The sequence below is a fragment of the Notothenia rossii genome (assembly GCF_949606895.1).
Source record: "Notothenia rossii genome assembly, chromosome: 10".
NCBI classification, from domain to species: Eukaryota; Metazoa; Chordata; class Actinopteri; order Perciformes; family Nototheniidae; genus Notothenia; species Notothenia rossii.
The window spans coordinates 31,189,715-31,212,318 of NC_136908.1; the positions used below are offsets into that span (position 1 = coordinate 31,189,715).

The 22,604-nt window shown below is 36.3% G+C and overlaps 1 protein-coding gene and 1 long non-coding RNA gene across 3 annotated transcripts in view; both read right to left on the bottom strand.

Moving 5' to 3' along the window:
* vars2 (valyl-tRNA synthetase 2, mitochondrial) overlaps positions 1 to 22,604 on the bottom strand; it is a 98,468-nt gene that overhangs the window by 56,273 nt on the left and 19,591 nt on the right. For both annotated transcript variants that reach the window (XM_079653311.1, XM_079653312.1), the window contains exons 3-8: positions 3,482 to 3,563; positions 3,305 to 3,405; positions 2,409 to 2,530; positions 2,273 to 2,339; positions 886 to 983; positions 550 to 631 (exon numbers count right to left, since the gene is read on the bottom strand). In XM_079653311.1, coding sequence (XP_079509437.1) covers positions 550 to 631; positions 886 to 983; positions 2,273 to 2,339; positions 2,409 to 2,530; positions 3,305 to 3,405; positions 3,482 to 3,563 — 552 coding nt within the window. The remainder of the gene's footprint in view (positions 1 to 549; positions 632 to 885; positions 984 to 2,272; positions 2,340 to 2,408; positions 2,531 to 3,304; positions 3,406 to 3,481; positions 3,564 to 22,604) is intronic.
* LOC307021314 lies at positions 4,527 to 6,962 on the bottom strand. The gene is made up of 3 exons (XR_013803118.1): positions 6,334 to 6,962; positions 6,129 to 6,205; positions 4,527 to 5,692 (listed from the first exon to the last, which is right to left on the bottom strand). It is a non-coding gene; the product is annotated as an uncharacterized lncRNA (long non-coding RNA).

Sequence of the window (22,604 nt, forward strand, 5' to 3'; positions counted from 1 at the left end):
ACTGTTAAAGCACTATAATACACTACTGTCTTTGAATATCTCAGCAGCCTCCTGATGCACCTTTACCTGCTGATCTGGGCTTTTCTTCAGGTTGCACAAATGACCAATGACACAATGAATCACCCGTTTCCAATGCAGATGTTTTGTGTACCTTCACAGTTTGCTGCAGTTAGTACAATGTACGTATAGTAATATATCACTTTATATAATAAAAAATAACAGCATTTAGTTTGAGTTGGTCTGTAAAAGTGTTTTGTAAATTATGTTGAATGATTAATATTGTGTAGTCTATGGACACTATATAGATATTTATTATTTTATTGCAGGTATGATTATATGTACTGTTAATGTTTTTTTTTTTTATCATATTCTTAACTCATGTTCAATTCCTAGTTGACATGCTGTTGTAACAAACATTTCCTTATTTGGGATGGACAACATACAGTATATCTAATCCATTATCTCTTAACATATGACAGGAACAATCACATTAAAGTGTAACACCTAAAGCACTCGTTCAGGAGGTATAATAAGTGAGTGTCCTCTTACTGGGTCCATGGTGAAGCAGGCTCTGCTCCAGTCCAGAGAGGCTCCCAGACTCCTCAGCTGCTGGTAGATCTCCTCTCCCCTCCTACACACACACACACACACACACACACACACACACACACACACACACACACACACACACACACACACACACACACACACACACACACACACACACACACACACACACACACACACACACACACACACACACACACACACACACACACACACACACACACACACACACACACACACACACACACACACACACAGCTCAGAGAAGACACCATGTTGAGACACAGGGGGGGAGTGATGGTGAGAGGGGGGACTCACTCGTTCTTCCATTTCCACACCTCCCTCAGAAACTCCTGCCTGGTGAAGTCCTGCCTGCGCCTGCCTGCCTCCCTCAGCAGCCTCCTCTCCACCACTGTCTGACACACACACACACACACACACACACACACACACACACACACACACACACACACACACACACACACACACACACACACACACACACACACACACACACACACACACACACACACACACACACACACACACACACACACACACACACACACACACACACACACACACACACACACACACACACACACACACACACACACACAATAATGGCACATGTCCACTGCAGCGGGGTAGCCCCATTTAAGCGTCCCTAAGTGTCCTCGCTCAGGCCTCGGGCTGCCTCGCTGGCCGTCCGAGGCCGTGGCGCATTTCCATTACCGTTTAGGACCCGGGGTAGCAACGCAGTGTAGGAGGGGCGATCGGCTTTATTTTGGCCAATGAGATGTAGGAACGTCGTCACCTCCTCGGTCGACCACGGTGTGCTTTTCTTTAACGTTGCCATTTTTGTAGCTCCTCCGTTTACAAAAATGCTGTGTATAAAAATGATGCAAGCTTGCTTCTAGATATATATGCGATGCTAGGGATGATCTCGCGTGCGATCTTGTGACGATTCTCTCTGACCAATCAGCAGTCGAGAGTGTTGACGTCACTAGTTCAGCCCTGGCCCTGGCCTGATAGAACCACGATTTTATGGGGCCGGAAAAAGTACCCGCTAGCCGGTGCTATGCTATATGGAAAGGCCACCAAAAACTGGCCTGGCCACTTGAGGAGGATTAAGGTCAGCTTAAACGGGGCTACCCGCTGCAGTGGAAATGCGCCATAAGATAAGATTTAAATACATTTTTAAAAAGACAATACAAAATCAGTATAAAACTAATCAGAACAGAAACTAATTCACCATCTATTAGTCAAAAAGTAAATATTCATCATGTTTAAAAGGCTTTGATACAAGTCATGACTGCTGAAGCTAATAATGACGCTTCAGCGGTATAGGGTCAATGTGCATGCTGCGACCAGCAGGAGGAGTTTAGACTTCTTAGTTGTTTTGTGTTTGTTTGAAATGTGTTTTGTTCCAGCAGCTATTGCTCAGAAGAACAAGTTGTAGCAGAGTTTCTCAGACACTGTGGAAGCAAAGGCTATTTATTTAGTTAATAGTTTGTTCCAGTGGTTTTGAATGTGATGGAGCGTGGGGTACTTTTATAAAAAGGGGACCTATTTTGCCCTATATAGGTTTTGTGCATGTAAATGGTCTGCAGAGGCTAAAATCCCAAAGTGACTCTCCCACTGAGAGAATATTGGCCAATCACTTAAATGCCATGTGATGTACTAAGAGAAGAAGTAGTCCTACCTGTGTGGCGATGCCTGCATGGTCACAGCCCGGGACCCACAGTACCCTGTGGCCCTGCATCCTGCGCCTGGGGGACACACACTCAGTCAGAACATCAACATGACAGTCCACATGCTGCAGGTGTGTGAGCAGTTACCATCGGACCAGAGCGTCCTCCACAGCCACAGTCAGAGCGTGGCCCAGGTGCAGACTGCCCGTCACGTTAGGGGGGGGGATACACAGGGAGAAGGTCTGATCCACAGCGTGGGGCAACCTCTCCTGAGGGACATCGCAATATCACAAGTGAGAAATACTTAGAGAAACACAAACAACATTAATTAAATCACATGGTAAGAACTGAAATGGTGATAAAGATAAATGGCATAGTATAACTGTTCAAGCCATTATGACTTCAAAGCTCAGTTGTTTCATTTCCATATGGGTTTAGTAGGTCATGAGCTGAGTGCAGAATATAAAGCATCAAGTCAGTAATACAATATTAATAGATCATATCACTTGAAAGGAAAACCCTGATAAGTCACAACAATAAAAAATTGTGGTTGTTTTCTTTTGAAGATAACGTTTTTTTTAAAAGGTTAGCAGCCGACAGAAATGGCTTGATTTTCGAGAAGCTTATCAGATTATGAAAGGCTGAGTCCCACCGTGGGATACTGATTTTAATCATAGGAAATATTGGTATGCATTTCATTTTTTTGGTTCTCATTCTCATCAGGGTACAGAAAGATGAAACACATTCAACTCTTAACCATCAAAGCAACCAAGAATCATTCGTGTTAACAGGAAGATATATCTATCATCTGCACACACATGTAAGAATATAACCATGTACAGCCCAGAAACACAAGTGGTTCATATTAAGGGATTGGAAATGCTCCTTTAGCCTTCAAGCCCCTGGGGGGTGAGCCAGTGCTTGATTGACTTATCTCCTTCATTGCAATACTTAAAGATATTAGTTCTAATAAACTAATACATCTGAGTGATTTAGTGCTTGTGTATTTTAGTGTGGTGTTGGGTTTGTTCTTTAAAGCTCACATGCTGCTCTGGACTGAAGAAGCCCTCCTTCTCCCACCACTGGTACCAGCTGGACTCCACATACTCCGGACTGTAGGCGGGGAGGAGCGGCAGGCTGGTGTCTGCAGAGAACACGCACCTTTATAAAGTCTGCAGAGAGACAGGAGACAACGTGTGCAGTGACAGGAAGTGCCTCACCTTTCTTTGTCCCTGGAGCTGTGTGAGCCGTGTACTCGATCCTCTGCTTCTCACTCCATCCCAGCACTCCGTCTTCAGCAGGCTGGAACACAAACATCACAGCTGTTCCTGAACATTGTTTAAACACTGACAGAGGATTGCACTGCTCTATCTACACAGCATTCATATTTGCTCCATCTCTTATTTACCGCTGTGAATTTAGTTTTAGGTTGGATATTCGACGGACATTCGCGGACCCGCCAGCAGCGTCAGTTTCCCCTGCTGCTGGCTGTATTACGACGGGGAGATCTTCTCCGCGAAACGAGGATGCATAGGACACACCTCTTTTTATTGCATTTTAACATTTATTATATTAATATTTTGATGGAAAAATGAGCTTATTTCTTCAATAACTTCTAGGTCATGTGACCTAATCACTCAAAAATAAATGCTTGGTCAAAGAACTACACTGGCTGCATAGGACACACCTCTTTTTATTGCATTTTAACACTAAATATTTTATATTAATATTTTGATGGAAAAATGAGCTTATTTCTTCAATACCTTCCAGGTCATGTGACCAATTCACTCAAAATCAATGTTGGGTCAAATAACTACACTGGCTGCATAGGACACACCTCTTTTTATTGCATTTTAACACTCTAAATATTTTTATATTAATATTTTGATGGAACAATTAGCTTATTTCTTCAATACCTTCCAGGTCATGTGACTTAATCAGTCCAATTAAATGTTGGGTCAAAGAACTACACTGCCTGCATAGGACACACCTCTTTTTATTGCATTTTAACACTAAATATTTTATATTAATATTTTGATGGAAAAATGAGCTTATTTCTTCAATACCTTCCAGGTCATGTGACCGATTCACTCAAAATCAATGTTGGGTCAAATAACTACACTGGCTGCATAGGACACACCTCTTTTTATTGCATTTTTAATACTCAAAATATGTTATATTAATATTTTTGATGGAAAAATGAGCTTATTTCTTCAATACCTTCCAGGTCATGTGACCGATTCACTCAAAATCAATGTTGGGTCAAATAACTACACTGGTTGAATATGACACACCTTTTTTTATTGCATTTTAATACTCTAAATATTTTTATATTAATATTTTGATGGAAAAATGAGCTTATTTCTTCAATTCCTTCCAGGTCAAGTGACCTAATCACTCAAAATCAGTGCTGGGTCAAAGAACTGGCTGCATAGGACACTCCTCTTTTATATTAATAATTGTATGTGAAAATTAGCTTATTTCTTCAATAACTAATGGCTCAGAATCACTTTATGAATTTAATACAAGTCTGTACATAATAGAAACAGCTCTTTATATCGGATAATATTAATAATAATAATAATAATAATACATGGGACTTTTATAGCGCTTTTCATGAAACTCAAAGATGCTTTGGCAGAGAATTAACAAAAAACAACAACAAAAAAGACAAAGAAATAAAAAAAGAGATAAACAAAACAGAAAATAGGGGGGAGGGGGGTAGTCAGTGGTTGAATGCAGTGTTGAACAGGTGGGTTTTGAGTGATGTTTTGAATGCTGTGAGGGAGGAAGAATCTCTGATGGATTGGGGTAGTGAGTTCCAGAGGGTGGGTGCAGCAACGGAGAAGGCTCTGTCGCCCCAAGACTTGAGGTTGGTCCGGGTGGGGAGGGACAGGAGGTTGGCAGTGGCAGAGCGGAGGGAGCGAGTGGGAGTGTGTCTGTGGAGGAGGTCGGTCAGGTAGGATGGGGCCAGGTCATGGAGGGCTTTGTACGTCATCAGGAGGATCTTGTACTGAATTCTGTGGGGGATGGGGAGCCAGTGGAGCTTGATGAGGACGGGTGTAATGTGTTCACGGATTCGGGTGTGGGTGAGTAGACGGGCGGCGGAGTTCTGGATATATTGAAGTTTGTTGAGGATTTTTGCAGGTGAACCATAGAGGAGGCTGTTGCAATAGTACATCCTCTATTTAATATTAATATTTCTATAAAAAATGCCTCCCTGTCATGTGACCCAGTGATTAATGATCAGAAAGTAATACAAACAAGGCTACACATGACACATGTTTTACTAATCATCATCATTGAGCACATTTCAAGTATTACTTGCACAAAGGACATTTCCAAAATCCTGTCTCTGCCTTTTTAAAGTCTCTGCTGTCCATTGCCAGACACTGGGCATGGTACCATCGTTCACAGTCATCACACTGAACCTGTTGAAGTGAAAGAAATAATGTATTTATATATTTGTGCATTAGATTACCATTCAGTTGTCTTAATACTCAAGTGCTATTGAGGAATCAGCTGACACAATCATCTGCTCCTTAAAACCCACTGCCTGTGTTTTAACATGCTCTATTGTTTTCTTTAGTTTTATTGTTCTGTCTTTTACATTTTTTTTAATTTAAGTATTCCAGTCATGTGTGTTGCATATTTTAAATGTATTGTATTTACTTGTTTAAAATTAAATGTGTTTTAGGTTGACTTTTAAAATCTGTACAGGGACTGCAGATGAAAAATAGCGTCTTGGCTAACTCTGGCACAGTTACAGAAATGTTAATTAATGTGCACTGTCCCTGTTAAATAAATGAATAAATAAATAAATAAATGTAGACATCACAATTCCATATTTTCTTCACAACAGCTCACCCAGTCTGTGATGGGAGATCCAGATCCTGGAGGCCTTAAGGCAGCACACCTAGCACAATAAGTGTGCTCATCAAAGACTGAAACAAGATAACAATACATGTATGTCAGCTTTTATATATATACATACATATATATATATATATATATATATATATATACATACAGACACCCATATATACATAGACATATATTCATATTTATTTACCTGATGCCTCAAGGATTTCGAGAGCCAGTTCTCTCCTCTCCCATTTCATGTATTTCTTCGAACACTCGAAATTCACATTCGGGATCAGAGGGAAGGATTCCATGACTGCCTTTGCCATCTAAACAAGCAACACTTATGTTATGGAAGGTTTTTCTTCTTTATTGTATAGTAATACAGACACATACAAAAACATGACACATTGTAGAAGACATCCACCCTTGACTAGAATGCCTCCCAAAACCTTTGAGTATTGATATAGACCGGTCCTATTATTGGGATTTTGAGATATTCGGAAGCAAAGTTTTGTCAATTAAACTTTCTGTGTTCAAGTGAATACTACATTAGTGTTAAACAACTGTTAATTGAAGTTCAGCAATGTTGTGTCATAATCCAATTGTTGTCAGTTGTGAAAAATACAATAAACAACAACATGATATCGGCATTATACTGTATATTGTCCATTGGCCAACCTGCCTTCTAAATATTATGGTGATCAGCATCGGCCTTTAAAAAACCTTTATCGGTCAACCACTACTTTTGACAGCTTTTTTAATCCGTCCTTGCATTAAACTGTCTTTCACATTAAAAACTCTGCTTGTTAACTGGATGAAAACAGAATCTCTTCAGCTCACCTTCACAACAACGACACCACAGTGGTGTCGTTGTTGTGAAGGTGAGCTGAATCCATCCTTTTGAAGTGGGTGGCCCATAACGCCTCCCTTCCACTTAACCTCCACCCAGTCTGTTATGCTGTGGCTTGTCCTCCTCATCCTGAAGTACTCCCTGAGAAAGGATAATGTTAACACACTTTACATTTCTAATTATGTGGCTCCTAAAGATAATGTAACAGAAATTAATATTGTTTGTATTCACCATATGACCATATATTTATATAACGGGCAGCCACAGGTCAGCTATAGATATCACTGTCTGAACACAGACTGTATCAGACTGTTTAAAATGCTTTCAATACTCTCTGTGAGTATGAATGTAACTAAATGTGACACATTTTTTACGTTTAAATATAGTTTTTACTTGAATTTTCAAATATCTATTGAATTTTGATTTACTGTATTCTTTTGGCAGCTTGTTCCACCAGGAATACGGTGCTGGTTTTGGCATGAATGTACTGTGAGAGAACAAAAAAAGTAAAAGCACTTTTCATCAAAAAATATTTTTGGTTTCACTATGTAAGTCTTGTGCTTTAACAGAAGTAATACAATGACAAAATAATTACAAACCAGCAACTTCCAGTGGTTGTTGCTGACAAGTACAAAGGACAGGAAAGCTTCATAGTTGTCAAAGTTGACCTATAATGGCATCAAATAAAGGATTAAAACAAACTTGAAGGCCAAGTTAAAATAACAACAATATTAGTCTGACAATTTTGTTCTTGTGCCATTCATTTGTTGTGCTTAAAACAAGTGTTGGTATGGGAATTCAATAGTAAGTAGATTTATCAGGTGATGTAACTAATGAGTATAGTTTCAGAGAGGATACAGTAAAATAATCTCAGCTAATTTCCTATTTAAGACCTCAGCCAATGCTTCACTCCATGTACCTAATGTGTGAGTGTGAGCCGACAAATCAAATCCACACCTACTTCCACCTACAGCATCACCATGCACAAACACAACACACATAAACATACACAGACCACACACATTACCTTTGGTAAACTGTGAGATGTTAGCTGAGTTCAGTCCCCGAACAAAATGACACCTTCTGTGTAGTGATTTAGCAAGTACATTTTGTTCACAATGGCAAATTTGTCGGCAGCAACATGAAACACGCCTTCAATTACCTGGCAAAAAAGATCATAACAATTTGCCAATTAATGCATATTCCCAGTTATACTGAACTTTCATTTCCTGCAACTTTGAGAATCTTGTGACTGACAAAAGTATCTAGAATTTTTTTTCTGATTTTTGGGCAGAAATCGTTAAATGCTAGATAAAGAAAATGACACAGTGTAGAGTGAAACTTCAGACACTTGAAACATGTAGTCACATACCTCCCCTGTCAACCACTGGTGGGGTCGAAGTGAGCATAGCTGACAGTGGCGGATAAGCAAGCTGCGTCCTTTCATCTGTGAGGGGAGCACTGCCACGACCACCTCGGTGTCCTTTTTTTTCCACAGCCAGGTCAACTGCAAGTCAGGATTGAGGGGAAATAGATGCAGTCTGTTTAATATGGACACTTGAGGAATCTTTTAACCCTCCGGTATCACTCTGGACATTTTTGTCCCAAATGACTAATTAGGGTAGTGCATTTAAATGTTACCAGAGGGTTAACAATCTTGAATGTTTGGGTGGAGGCCTTGTTTTTGTATATGCACCATCAAAGCTACATACACAAAATATAATTAAACTGTCCATGTTTATGCATTTAACCTCAGTCCCTTTTAGAGTTTTCACTAAATAATATTAAACAGATTGCTCAGGAACAGAAACTGTAATTGCAGTATAAAGTCTGATTTGGAAATCTAGTTTCTGTTATAAGTTTGTATGCTGTATTTACATTTTTCATCTTCATATTCTCCCCCTACAACATGCACCTAATCATCTTGGGTTATAATACTTCATGTCCTTTGTCCTTCACCTCACTCTTTGCCAATTTAGTCCATGCTTTACTTTCTGACAATAGTTATTTATTCAATTGTTACAATTAAAATGCTGGAGAATAATTTACACACTTTGAACATAGTAAGTCTTAGAGAAACTCACATTTCCCTGTGCATCTTTTTCTTGTTGGTCCACTTTTCTTTTCTTCACCTTTGTGGCAGGTGGGCTCTTGGGGTTGGGTAGTGTTTTTGGTGGATTGAAGTACTTGGACTTGGACTTGGTGTGACCAGCAGAACTTTCCCGCTTGTTCCACTGTTCCTCGTGATCATCATCTGGCCTGCTAGGATGTCCAAAGTTTTTGTCCAGAATATGCATTGGCAGATTGTGTTGCTCAATGTGCTCTATATATCTTCCTTGTATTGAGGCATACATTTTGGAGACAAACTCAGCTGGTCTCAGGTACTTTTTTTTTAAAAGGATGGAGTGTTTGACCAACCCAAACCAGAGCTCAACATGGCAGTTGGTATCCCTGGTTTTATGACTTCCATCTTTTTTAGAGGTACCTTTTCTATGTCGCGACAGATCCCCAAGCAACAAACCACTCCACAATGGGAAGATCCCCATGTAGTTTTTTAACAGTGCATCAATGGCACCAGGACAGAGGTAGTGGTTTTTTACATGAACAGCATCGTCAGAGAGAATGTCACACTCTGCTTGGTCTCGCCTGACTTGAAAAGCTTGTGTAAAAGGGGACTTTCCAATAATGCTATGAGCATTTTTTTCCATTTTGCTTTCCTCCTCTCCCATTACATGTCAACTTTCCTCCAGTTTCACGTCCCGAGTTTGCAAAATGCACTTGTCGAGGTACATTTTGCTCTGTTTCACCAAATGAGTGTACTCCTCTGCATCAAAAAGCACACACATATGATAAAAAACATCAAGGGCTTCCTGCATACTTGTGCAGTTCAGGATGTACGCAAAACAGAATGTTGCATATTCCTGTGTGCCTCTGTCTACAGTTTTTTTCCAAATGCTTGTGACACAGCCTTCATGATATGAGCAGAGCACAGATGCAGCACAATGAATTTAGGAATCAGTTCAGTTTGTCCAGACACTATCTCAAATGCTCTGTCAAGATACACTGATATATTTTCCCTGTTAAAAGACAGAAGCACACTGTTTATCAGAGCCCAACTATAATCTGTCTCAACCTGTGCTATCTTTCTTTTTGTTGTGTAAGACAACTTTCTCTTAAATTCCATGAGCCAATGGGAAATAGATGGAATGGAATGGCTATTGGTGATCAGTTCTGTGACAGGCAAGGGAGGCTTACCCTTACCCATTCCGGGAAAAACCGAAGCATAATACAAGACCTGCTTATTTTGATCGGGAATGTTCTATCACGCTGCCTGTGGCATCAAGGTAGAGGGTCGTAGGTGTTGGCTTTTTCAAGTGCTCAGTCAATATCTTTATTCCAGCATCTGTGTATAAATGTACAGCAAACGGATCAATTTGTAGGTGCTGAAGATAGCCTTTTGATGATGCATGACTGCTGCTCTCTTTGATTATCTTTTGAGTCAACATGAGTTCAAGCATCATGTCATCGTGGAGCCTTGCACTTTTCTTCACTTCAGAGGATATTTTCTTTAATACGTCTTTTGTAAGGCTTCTGCTTATGTTACCAGCCATTATTTCCTCTACTGGTGTCTGTCTTAACATAGTGTAATAATAATTGCTGACACCACTGGTTAAGGCTTTGGAAATTGTTGCTCTTCTTTTGTATTTTGCTGGTCTAAATCGCCTTTGATTTTTATGGTGTATAACTTCACCAATGCGCATGACTTTAAAAATTATTTTTTTATCCGTTGATTTTGGCCTGTTCTTTTTTGAGAAACTGTAGACAGCGTTGCACCCATTAAATGTGCATTTTGCAGAGGCACAGAAAAATGGCGAATTCTTTTTACGGCTATAATTTTTCTTAACATGCTGGTATTTGAAAGCAAGTGTGCAGCATGGATTATTTTTCAAAATTCCTGATAAAATGTATCAGTCCAGGGGGACAGAGTTTTTTTTGCAATGTTTAGGTTTAATTTTGTTCCATTGTTTTCTTGTCATGGCAATTTTGAACTTTTTTGGCCCTGCTTTGCACTTTCTGTTCATTTTTGTTGTCATTTTGGTGGCTGTCTCTGTACTTTGTTGGTCTGACTCTTCTGTGTCTATCTCAGACTGTGGCTGTGCGTTACTTATTTCCCTGTCATCCTGACTTGTGTCCTCGTCTTTCTCACCTGTAGGTGCGCTGTAAGACTGTTTTTCTTCATCATTCTTATCTTCATCTTTCCCCACAGGCTCTGTCCCTGTTTTTCGTTTGTTTCTTTTTCGTTTTTTATCCTTTTCTGGCCCTTTCTTGTCCTTGCCTGTTTGTCCCTTTCCGTTCATTTTTGTTGTCATTTTGGTGGCTGTCTCTGTACTTTGTTGGTCTGACTCTTCTGTGTCTATCTCAGACTGTGGCTGTGCGTTACTTATTTCCCTGTCATCCTGACTTGTGTCCTCATCTTCCTCACCCGTAGGTGCACTGTAAGACTGTTTCTTGATACTTTGCTGTCCATCTCTCCCTCTTTCACTGACATATTTTCCTAAATACAAACATTAAAAAAAGTAAAAAGTAAAAAATCTCATTTAACTACTGTATCTCTTATCGCAAGACTACAATGCAACTTTAAGCAATCTGCCATCCTTGGGTCAATTACAGTAAATGATGTTAACATCCTACTGTGATGGCTGCAGTATTTAATTAAATAAGCGCATTAACCCTTATGCCTCCATAAGGAAATGTATTATCAATGCCACTGTTTAATATTGCGAGCATTCTGATTGTGTTAAGAATATGACACGGCATTTGGTAAAGATGTGAGTGTTTTGGAAACATGTTCTTCATAATGTGTAATCAAAATAGTGACTTTCAAATCCCTAGCGACAAAAATAAAAAATAATGAACATTTGATAATTATGATCAGCACTGAATTGGGTTAAAAGATGTAAGTAATTGAAAGTGGAACAACAATATTAACATAGCCTATAATATCTTTATTACAGTATTTTTAGATGCGGACATTTTTGTCGTTAGTGTTTTCAGAGTAACGTTTTTAAAAGGGATTCACAAGGGTTAAGCTTCAACTTAAAAGCCTCTGGGGCAGAGTCCTGCATGGGTCCAATTTTGCAAATCTGCAACCACCCGAACCCTCGCAGCTCAGTCGCAACTGCGAACCGACCCGTTACACGCAATTATCTTCAAGTCAAATCTGGACCCGACCTGTTGTGAATTTTTGGGGGGGCTAGTGGAGTACTTTGTGACCACAGAGCGTGAACGTTGTGATCAGCTGTTTTAGCGCAGTTCTCCAGTGAGGGGGGGAGTCTCCCTCCGCAGCCGGTTGGCGTAGTTTTGGCACAATTCCGTTGTACAGACCGACGTTAACAGCAGCCCCGTCTGTGCACACGGAGACCGACTCTGTCGTCCGGTGATCTAACCGACTTCTGGAAAAGCTTCACAAGTACGTCGGTACGCAAATGCGCTTTATGAAACAAGTGACGGTACGCAATTCAGATTGTTTCCGCGCATGCGTACCTGCGTACCAGTTATGTGCACCTCTTGATATAGGCCTAGGTGTATGTTTTGCCCGTTACACAACTATTTTGCGGGTTATCCGCCGGGTATCCGAGGCGGGACTCTGCTCTGGGGCTCATCAAAGTTATTTTTTAACAGTACCTGCTTGAAGCACCTCAGTCCGGACTCCACGTCGGTCTTCACCCCAGATGACCCTCAACCACTTAAGATGCTCTTTCTTATTACTTTTAAACACTGTAAGTGTAACTGATGACCACTGCTCAGTTGTAACATTAACTTCACTAAAACCATGAGAAATTAAAGACCTGGTGATGAAATCTCTACCTCCTGCTTGTTGCCAGAGGTCTAAAGCTTTCTTTGTCTTGCCTTTTTTGAAGCGCACCATTTTTAGATCAAACAATGTGATCTGGTTTCTAAACAACTTTAAAAGTGCATACCGCCACCTGTACATGAGTGTGAATCATCATATCATGTCTTAACCATGGTCTTAACTCATGGACGTATCTATGATCAATCAATATAAATAAATCAACAAAAAGGATATGATACATTATTTGTTCAACATCACACGCAATGGCGTTGGCTAATTTTCTATGAATAACTTATAACAGAACACATTTTCAATGACCACCCACTGTACTACACATTTATATTACAAACAGGATGTTCGGGGCTAACCATAGGGCTAACACAAGTGTGGAAATTGTGTGTGTGTGTGTGTGTGTGTGTGTGTGTGTGTGTGTGTGTGTGTGTGTGTGTGTGTGTGTGTGTGTGTGTGTGTGTGTGTGTGTGTGTCTTATCACAATTGATCAAGATGGCCAAATTATTCTCTGCTCAGAGGGCCTTGCAAATGATTTTGGAAGAGAGAAAACCATTTGATGATGATGTAGAGGAAGAGGAAGGTGTATCAGAATGTGTGGGTCACATTTCTGAGAATTCTGAGTCCGACAGTGACTTTGAAGAATAGGATTAGATTGAGCATCAGCTATTTACAAAAAAAAGACGAGCCACAGGACCAGCCGGTCAGCGGGCAAAGCAACAAGTAGCACTTTAATTCATTAATCAAGGTTCAAGGTTTTTATTTGTCAAACGAACATAGCTACAGTGTGGTTATGACGATGAACATCTTAGGTCACAGGATCCTCCATTGAAGCAATAAGCACATTTTTCCAGCTAGTGTAGTTCTTTGACCCAACATTGATTTTGAGTGAATCGGTCACATGACCTGGAAGGTATTGAAGAAATAAGCAAAGTGTTCCATCAAAATATTAATATAAAATATTTAATGTATTAAAATGCAATAAAAAGAGGTGTGTCCTATTCAGCCAGTGTAGTTCTTTGACCCAACATTGATTTTCAGTGAATCGGTCAAATGACCTGGAAGGTATTGAAGAAATAAGCTAATTGTTCCATCAAATTATTAATATGAAATATTTAAAGTATTAAAATAATAAATAAAATGCAATAAAAAGAGGTGTCTCCTATGCAGCCAGTGTAGTTCTTTGACCCAACATTGATTTTGAGTGAATCGGTCACATGACCTGGAAGGTATTCAAGAAATAAGCACATTTTTCCATCAAATGATTAATATAAAAATATTTAAAGTATTAAAAATGCAATAAAAAGAGGTGTATCCTATGCAACCAGTGTAGTTCTTTGACCCAATATTGATTTTGAGTGATTAGGTCACATGATCTGGAAGGTATTGAAGAAATAAGCTCATTTTTCCATCAAATGATTAATATAAAAATATTTAGAGTGTTAAAATGCAATAAAAAGAGGTGTATCCTATGCAACCAGTGTAGTTCTTTGACCCAACATTGATTTTGAGTGATTAGGTCACATGACATGGAAGGTATTGAAGAAATAAGCTAATTTTTCCATCAAAATAGTAATATAGAATATTTAGAGTATTAAAATGCAATAAAAAGAGGTGTGTCCTATGAAGCCAGTGTAGTTCTTTGACCCAACATAGATTTTGAGTGAATCGGTCACATGACCTGGAAGGTATTGAAGAAATAAACTCATTTTTCCATCAAATTATTAATATAAAAATATTTAAAGTATTAAAATGCAATAAAAAGAGGTGTGTCCTATGCAGCCAGTGTAGTTCTTTGACCAAACATTGATTTTGAGTGAATCGGTCACATGACCTGGAAGGTATTGAAGAAATAAGCTCATTTTTCCATCAAATTATTAATATAAAAATATTTAAAATATTAAAATGCAATAAGATGTGTGTCCTATGCAGCCAGTGTAGTTCTTTGACCCAACATTGATTTTCAGTGAATGGGTCACATGACCTGGAAGGTATTGAAGAAATAAGCTCATTTTTCCATCAAATTATTAATATAAAAATATTTAAAGTATTAAAATGCAATAAAAAGGGGTGTGTCCTATGCAGCCAGTGTAGTTCTTTGACCCAACATTGATTTTCAGTGAATCGGTCACATGACCTGGAAGGTATTGAAGAAATAAGCTAATTGTTCCATCAAATTATTAATATGAAATATTTAAAGTGTTAAAATAATAAATAAAATGCAATAAAAAGAGGTGTCTCCTATGCAGTGAGTGTAGTTCTTTGACCTAACATTGATTTTGAGTGGTTAGGTCACATGATCTGGAAGGTATTGAAGAAATAAGCTAATGTTTCCATCAAATTATTAATATAAAAATATTTAAAGTATTAAAATGCAATAAAAAGAGGTGTATCCTATGCAGCCAGTGTAGTTCTTTGACCCAACATTGATTTTGAGTGGTTAGGTCACATGATCTGGAAGGTATTGAAGAAATAAGCTAATTGTTCCATCAAATTATTAATATGAAATATTTAAAGTGTTAAAATAATAAATAAAATGTAATAAAAAGAGGTGTGTCCTATGCAGCCAGTGTAGTTCTTTGACCCAAAATTGATTTTGAGTGAATCGGTCACATGACCTGGAAGGTATTGAAGAAATAAGCTAATTTTTCCATCAAATTATTAATATAAAAATATTTAAAATATTAAAATGCAATAAAAAGATGTGTGTCCTCTGCAGCCAGTTTAGTTCTTTGAACCAACATTGATTTTGAGTGAATCGGTCACATGACCTGGAAGGTATTGAAGAAATAAGCTCATTTTTCCATCAAAATATTAATATAGAATATTTAGAGTATTAAAATGCAATAAAAAGAGGTGTGTCCTATGAAGCCAGTGTAGTTCTTTGACCCAAAATTGATTTTGAGTGAATCGGTCACATGACCTGGAAGGTATTGAAGGAATAAGCTCATTTTTCCATCAAATTATTAATATACAAATATTTAAAGTATTAAAATGCAAGAAAAAGAGGTGTTTCCTATGCAGCCAGTGTAGTTCTTTGACCCAACATAGATTTTGAGTGAATCGGTCACGTGACCTGGAAGGTATTGAAGAAATAAACTCATTTTTCCATCAAATTATTAATATAAAAATATTTAAAGTATTAAAATGCAATAAAAAGAGGTGTGTCCTATGCAGCCAGTGTAGTTCTTTGACCAAACATTGATTTTGAGTGAATCGGTCACATGACCTGGAAGGTATTGAAGAAATAAGCTCATTTTTCCATCAAATTATTAATATAAAAATATTTAAAATATTAAAATGCAATAAGAAGATGTGTGTCCTATGCAGCCAGTGTAGTTCTTTGACCCAACATTGATTTTCAGTGAATGGGTCACATGACCTGGAAGGTATTGAAGAAATAAGCTCATTTTTCCATCAAATTATTAATATAAAAATATTTAAAGTATTAAAATGCAATAAAAAGAGGTGTGTCCTATGCAGCCAGTGTAGTTCTTTGACCCAACATTGATTTTCAGTGAATGGGTCACATGACCTGGAAGGTATTGAAGAAATAAGCTCATTTTTCCATCAAATTATTAATATAAAAATATTTAAAGTATTAAAATGCAATAAAAAGGGGTGTGTCCTATGCAGCCAGTGTAGTTCTTTGACCCAACATTGATTTTGAGTGAATCGGTCACATGACCTGGAAGGTATTGAAGAAATAAGCTAATTGTTCCATCAAATTATTAATATGAAATATTTAAAGTGTTAAAATAATAAATAAAATGCAATAAAAAGAGGTTTCTCCTATGCAGTGAGTGTAGTTCTTTGACCTAACATTGATTTTGAGTGGTTAGGTCACATGATCTGGAAGGTATTGAAGAAATAAGCTAATGTTTCCATCAAATTATTAATATAAAAATATTTAAAGTATTAAAATGCAATAAAAAGAGGTGTATCCTATGCAGCCAGTGTAGTTCTTTGACCCAACATTGATTTTGAGTGGTTAGGTCACATGATCTGGAAGGTATTGAAGAAATAAGCTCATTTTTCCATCAAATGATTAATATAAAAATATTTAGAGTGTTAAAATGCAATGAAAAGAGGTGTGTCCTATTCAGCCAGTGTAGTTCTTTGACCCAAAATTGATTTTGAGTGAATCGGTCACATGACCTGGAAGGTATTGAAGAAATAAGCACATTTTTCCATCAAATTATTAATATAAAAATTTTAAAGTATTAAAATGTAATAAAAAGAGGTGTGTCCTCTGCAGCCAGTGTAGTTCTTTGACCCAACATAGATTTTGAGTGAATCGGTCACATGACCTGGAAGGTATTGAAGAAATAAGCTAATTGTTCCATCAAATTATTAATATGAAATATTTAAAGTGTTAAAATAATAAATAAAATGTAATAAAAAGAGGTGTGTCCTATGCAGCCAGTGTAGTTCTTTGACCCAAAATTGATTTTGAGTGAATCGGTCACATGACCTGGAAGGTATTGAAGAAATAAGCTAATTGTTCCATCAAATTATTAATATGAAATATTTAAAGTGTTAAAATAATAAATAAAATGTAATAAAAAGAGGTGTGTCCTATGCAGCCAGTGTAGTTCTTTGACCCAAAATTGATTTTGAGTGAATCGGTCACATGACCTGGAAGGTATTGAAGAAATAAGCTAATGTTTCCATCAAATTATTAATATAAAAATATTTAGAGTGTTAAAATGCAATAAAAAGAGGTGTGTTCTATGCAGCCAGTGTAGTTCTTTTACCCAACATTTATTTTTGAGTGATTAGGTCACATGACCTGGAAGGTATTGAAGCAATAAGCTCATTTTTCCATCAAATTATTAATATAAAATATTTAGAGTGTTAAAATGCAATGAAAAGAGGTTTGTCCTATGCAGCCAGTGTAGTTCTTTGACCCAACATTGATTTTCAGTGAATCGGTCAAATGACCTGGAAGGTATTGAAGAAATAAGCTAATTGTTCCATCAAATTATTAATATGAAATATTTAAAGTATTAAAATAATAAATAAAATGCAATAAAAAGAGGTGTCTCCTATGCAGCCAGTGTAGTTCTTTGACCCAACATTGATTTTCAGTGAATCGGTCAAATGACCTGGAAGGTATTGAAGAAATAAGCTAATTGTTCCATCAAATTATTAATATGAAATATTTAAAGTATTAAAATAATAAATAAAATGCAATAAAAAGAGGTGTCTCCTATGCAGCCAGTGTAGTTATTTGACCCAACATTGATTTTCAGTGAATCGGTCACATGACCTGGAAGGTATTGAAGAAATAAGCTAATTTTTCCATCAAATTATTAATATAAAAATATTTAAAGTATTAAAATGCAATAAAAAGGGGTGTGTCCTATGCAGCCAGTGTAGTTCTTTGACCCAACATTGATTTTCAGTGAATCGGTCACATGACCTGGAAGGTATTGAAGAAATAAGCTAATTGTTCCATCAAATTATTAATATGAAATATTTAAAGTGTTAAAATAATAAATAAAATGCAATAAAAAGAGGTGTCTCCTATGCAGTGAGTGTAGTTCTTTGACCTAACATTGATTTTGAGTGGTTAGGTCACATGATCTGGAAGGTATTGAAGAAATAAGCTAATGTTTCCATCAAATTATTAATATAAAAATATTTAAAGTATTAAAATGCAATAAAAAGAGGTGTATCCTATGCAGCCAGTGTAGTTCTTTGACCCAACATTGATTTTGAGTGGTTAGGTCACATGATCTGGAAGGTATTGAAGAAATAAGCTCATTTTTCCATCAAATGATTAATATAAAAATTTTAAAGTATTAAAATGTAATAAAAAGAGGTGTGTCCTATGCAACCAGTGTAGTTCTTTCACCCAAAATTGATTTTGAGTGAATCGGTCACATGACCTGGAAGGTATTGAAGAAATAAGCTAATTGTTCCATCAAATTATTAATATGAAATATTTAAAGTGTTAAAATAATAAATAAAATGTAATAAAAAGAGGTGTGTCCTATGCAGCCAGTGTAGTTCTTTGACCCAAAATTGATTTTGAGTGAATCGGTCACATGACCTGGAAGGTATTGAAGGAATAAGCTCATTTTTCCATCAAATTATTAATATACAAATATTTAAAGTATTAAAATGCAATAAAAAGAGGTGTTTCCTATGCAGCCAGTGTAGTTCTTTGACCCAACATAGATTTTGAGTGAATCGGTCACATGACCTGGAAGGTATTGAAGAAATAAACTCATTTTTCCATCAAATTATTAATATAAAAATATTTAAAGTATTAAAATGAAATAAAAAGAGGTGTGTCCTATGCAGCCAGTGTAGTTCTTTGACCCAACATTGATTTTCAGTGAATCGGTCAAATGACCTGGAAGGTATTGAAGAAATAAGCTAATTGTTCCATCAAATTATTAATATGAAATATTTAAAGTATTAAAATAATAAATAAAATGCAATAAAAAGAGGTGTCTCCTATGCAGCCAGTGTAGTTATTTGACCCAACATTGATTTTCAGTGAATCGGTCACATGACCTGGAAGGTATTGAAGAAATAAGCTAATTTTTCCATCAAATTATTAATATAAAAATATTTAAAGTATTAAAATGCAATAAAAAGGGGTGTGTCCTATGCAGCCAGTGTAGTTCTTTGACCCAACATTGATTTTCAGTGAATCGGTCACATGACCTGGAAGGTATTGAAGAAATAAGCTAATTGTTCCATCAAATTATTAATATGAAATATTTAAAGTGTTAAAATAATAAATAAAATGCAATAAAAAGAGGTGTCTCCTATGCAGTGAGTGTAGTTCTTTGACCTAACATTGATTTTGAGTGGTTAGGTCACATGATCTGGAAGGTATTGAAGAAATAAGCTCATGTTTCCATCAAATTATTAATATAAAAATATTTAAAGTATTAAAATGCAATAAAAAGAGGTGTATCCTATGCAGCCAGTGTAGTTCTTTGACCCAACATTGATTTTGAGTGGTTAGGTCACATGATCTGGAAGGTATTGAAGAAATAAGCTCATTTTTCCATCAAATGATTAATATAAAAATTTTAAAGTATTAAAATGTAATAAAAAGAGGTGTGTCCTATGCAACCAGTGTAGTTCTTTCACCCAAAATTGATTTTGAGTGAATCGGTCACATGACCTGGAAGGTATTGAAGAAATAAGCTAATTGTTCCATCAAATTATTAATATGAAATATTTAAAGTGTTAAAATAATAAATAAAATGTAATAAAAAGAGGTGTGTCCTATGCAGCCAGTGTAGTTCTTTGACCCAAAATTGATTTTGAGTGAATCGGTCACATGACCTGGAAGGTATTGAAGAAATAAGCTAATTTTTCCATCAAATTATTAATATAAAAATATTTAAAATATTAAAATGCAATAAAAAGATGTGTGTCCTCTGCAGCCAGTTTAGTTCTTTGAACCAACATTGATTTTGAGTGAATCGGTCACATGACCTGGAAGGTATTGAAGAAATAAGCTCATTTTTCCATCAAAATATTAATATAGAATATTTAGAGTATTAAAATGCAATAAAAAGAGGTGTGTCCTATGAAGCCAGTGTAGTTCTTTGACCCAAAATTGATTTTGAGTGAATCGGTCACATGACCTGGAAGGTATTGAAGGAATAAGCTCATTTTTCCATCAAATTATTAATATACAAATATTTAAAGTATTAAAATGCAATAAAAAGAGGTGTTTCCTATGCAGCCAGTGTAGTTCTTTGACCCAACATAGATTTTGAGTGAATCGGTCACATGACCTGGAAGGTATTGAAGAAATAAACTCATTTTTCCATCAAATTATTAATATAAAAATATTTAAAGTATTAAAATGAAATAAAAAGAGGTGTGTCCTATGCAGCCAGTGTAGTTCTTTGATCCAACATTGATTTTCAGTGAATGGGTCACATGACCTGGAAGGTATTGAAGAAATAAGCTCATTTTTCCATCAAATTATTAATATAAAAATATTTAAAGTATTAAAATGCAATAAAAAGGGGTGTGTCCTATGCAGCCAGTGTAGTTCTTTGACCCAACATTGATTTTCAGTTAATCGGTCACATGACCTGGAAGGTATTGAAGAAATAAGCTAATTGTTCCATCAAATTATTAATATGAAATATTTAAAGTGTTAAAATAATAAATAAAATGCAATAAAAAGAGGTGTCTCCTATGCAGTGAGTGTAGTTCTTTGACCTAACATTGATTTTGAGTGAATCGGTCACATGACCTGGAAGGTATTGAAGAAATAAGCTAATGTTTCCATCAAATTATTAATATAAAAATATTTAGAGTGTTAAAATGCAATAAAAAGAGGTGTGTTCTATGCAGCCAGTGTAGTTCTTTTACCCAACATTTATTTTTGAGTGATTAGGTCACATGACCTGGAAGGTATTGAAGAAATAAGCTCATTTTTCCATCAAATTATTAATATAAAATATTTAGAGTGTTAAAATGCAATGAAAAGAGGTGTGTCCTATGCAGCCAGTGTAGTTCTTTGACCCAACATTGATTTTCAGTGAATCGGTCAAATGACCTGGAAGGTATTGAAGAAATAAGCTAATTGTTCCATCAAATTATTAACATGAAATATTTAAAGTATTAAAATAATAAATAAAATGCAATAAAAAGAGGTGTCTCCTATGCAGCCAGTGTAGTTCTTTGACCCAACATTGATTTTGACTGAATCGGTCACATGACCTGGAAGGTATTCAAGAAATAAGCACATTTTTCCATCAAATTATTAATATAAAAATATTTAAAGTATTAAAATGCAATAAAAAGAGGTGTGTCCTATGCAGCCAGTGTAGTTCTTTGACCCAACATTGATTTTGAGTGAATCGGTCACATGACCTGGAAGGTATTGAAGAAATAAGCTCATTTTTCCATCAAATGATTAATATAAAAATATTTAGAGTGTTAAAATGCAATGAAAAGAGGTGTGTCCTATTCAGCCAGTGTAGTTCTTTGACCCAACATTGATTTTGAGTGATTAGGTCACATGACATGGAAGGTATTGAAGAAATAAGCTAATTTTTCCATCAAAATATTAATATAGAATATTTAGAGTATTAAAATGCAATAAAAAGAGGTGTGTCCTATGAAGCCAGTGTAGTTCTTTGACCCAACATTGATTTTGAGTGAATCGGTCACATGACATGGAAGGTATTGAAGAAATAAACTCATTTTTCCATCAAATTATTAATATAAAAATATTTAAAGTATTAAAATGCAATAAAAAGAGGTGTGTCCTATGCAGCCAGTGTAGTTCTTTGACCCAACATTGATTTTCAGTGAATGGGTCACATGACCTGGAAGGTATTGAAGAAATAAGCTCATTTTTCCATCAAATTATTAATATAAAAATATTTAAAGTATTAATATGCAATAAAAAGGGGTGTGTCCTATGCAGCCAGTGTAGTTCTTTGACCCAACATTGATTTTCAGTGAATCGGTCACATGACCTGGAAGGTATTGAAGAAATAAGCTAATTGTTCCATCAAATTATTAATATGAAATATTTAAAGTGTTAAAATAATAAATAAAATGCAATAAAAAGAGGTGTCTCCTATGCAGTGAGTGTAGTTATTTGACCTAACATTGATTTTGAGTGGTTAGGTCACATGATCTGGAAGGTATTGAAGAAATAAGCTAATGTTTCCATCAAATTATTAATATAAAAATATTTAAAGTATTAAAATGCAATAAAAAGAGGTGTATCCTATGCAGCCAGTGTAGTTCTTTGACCCAACAT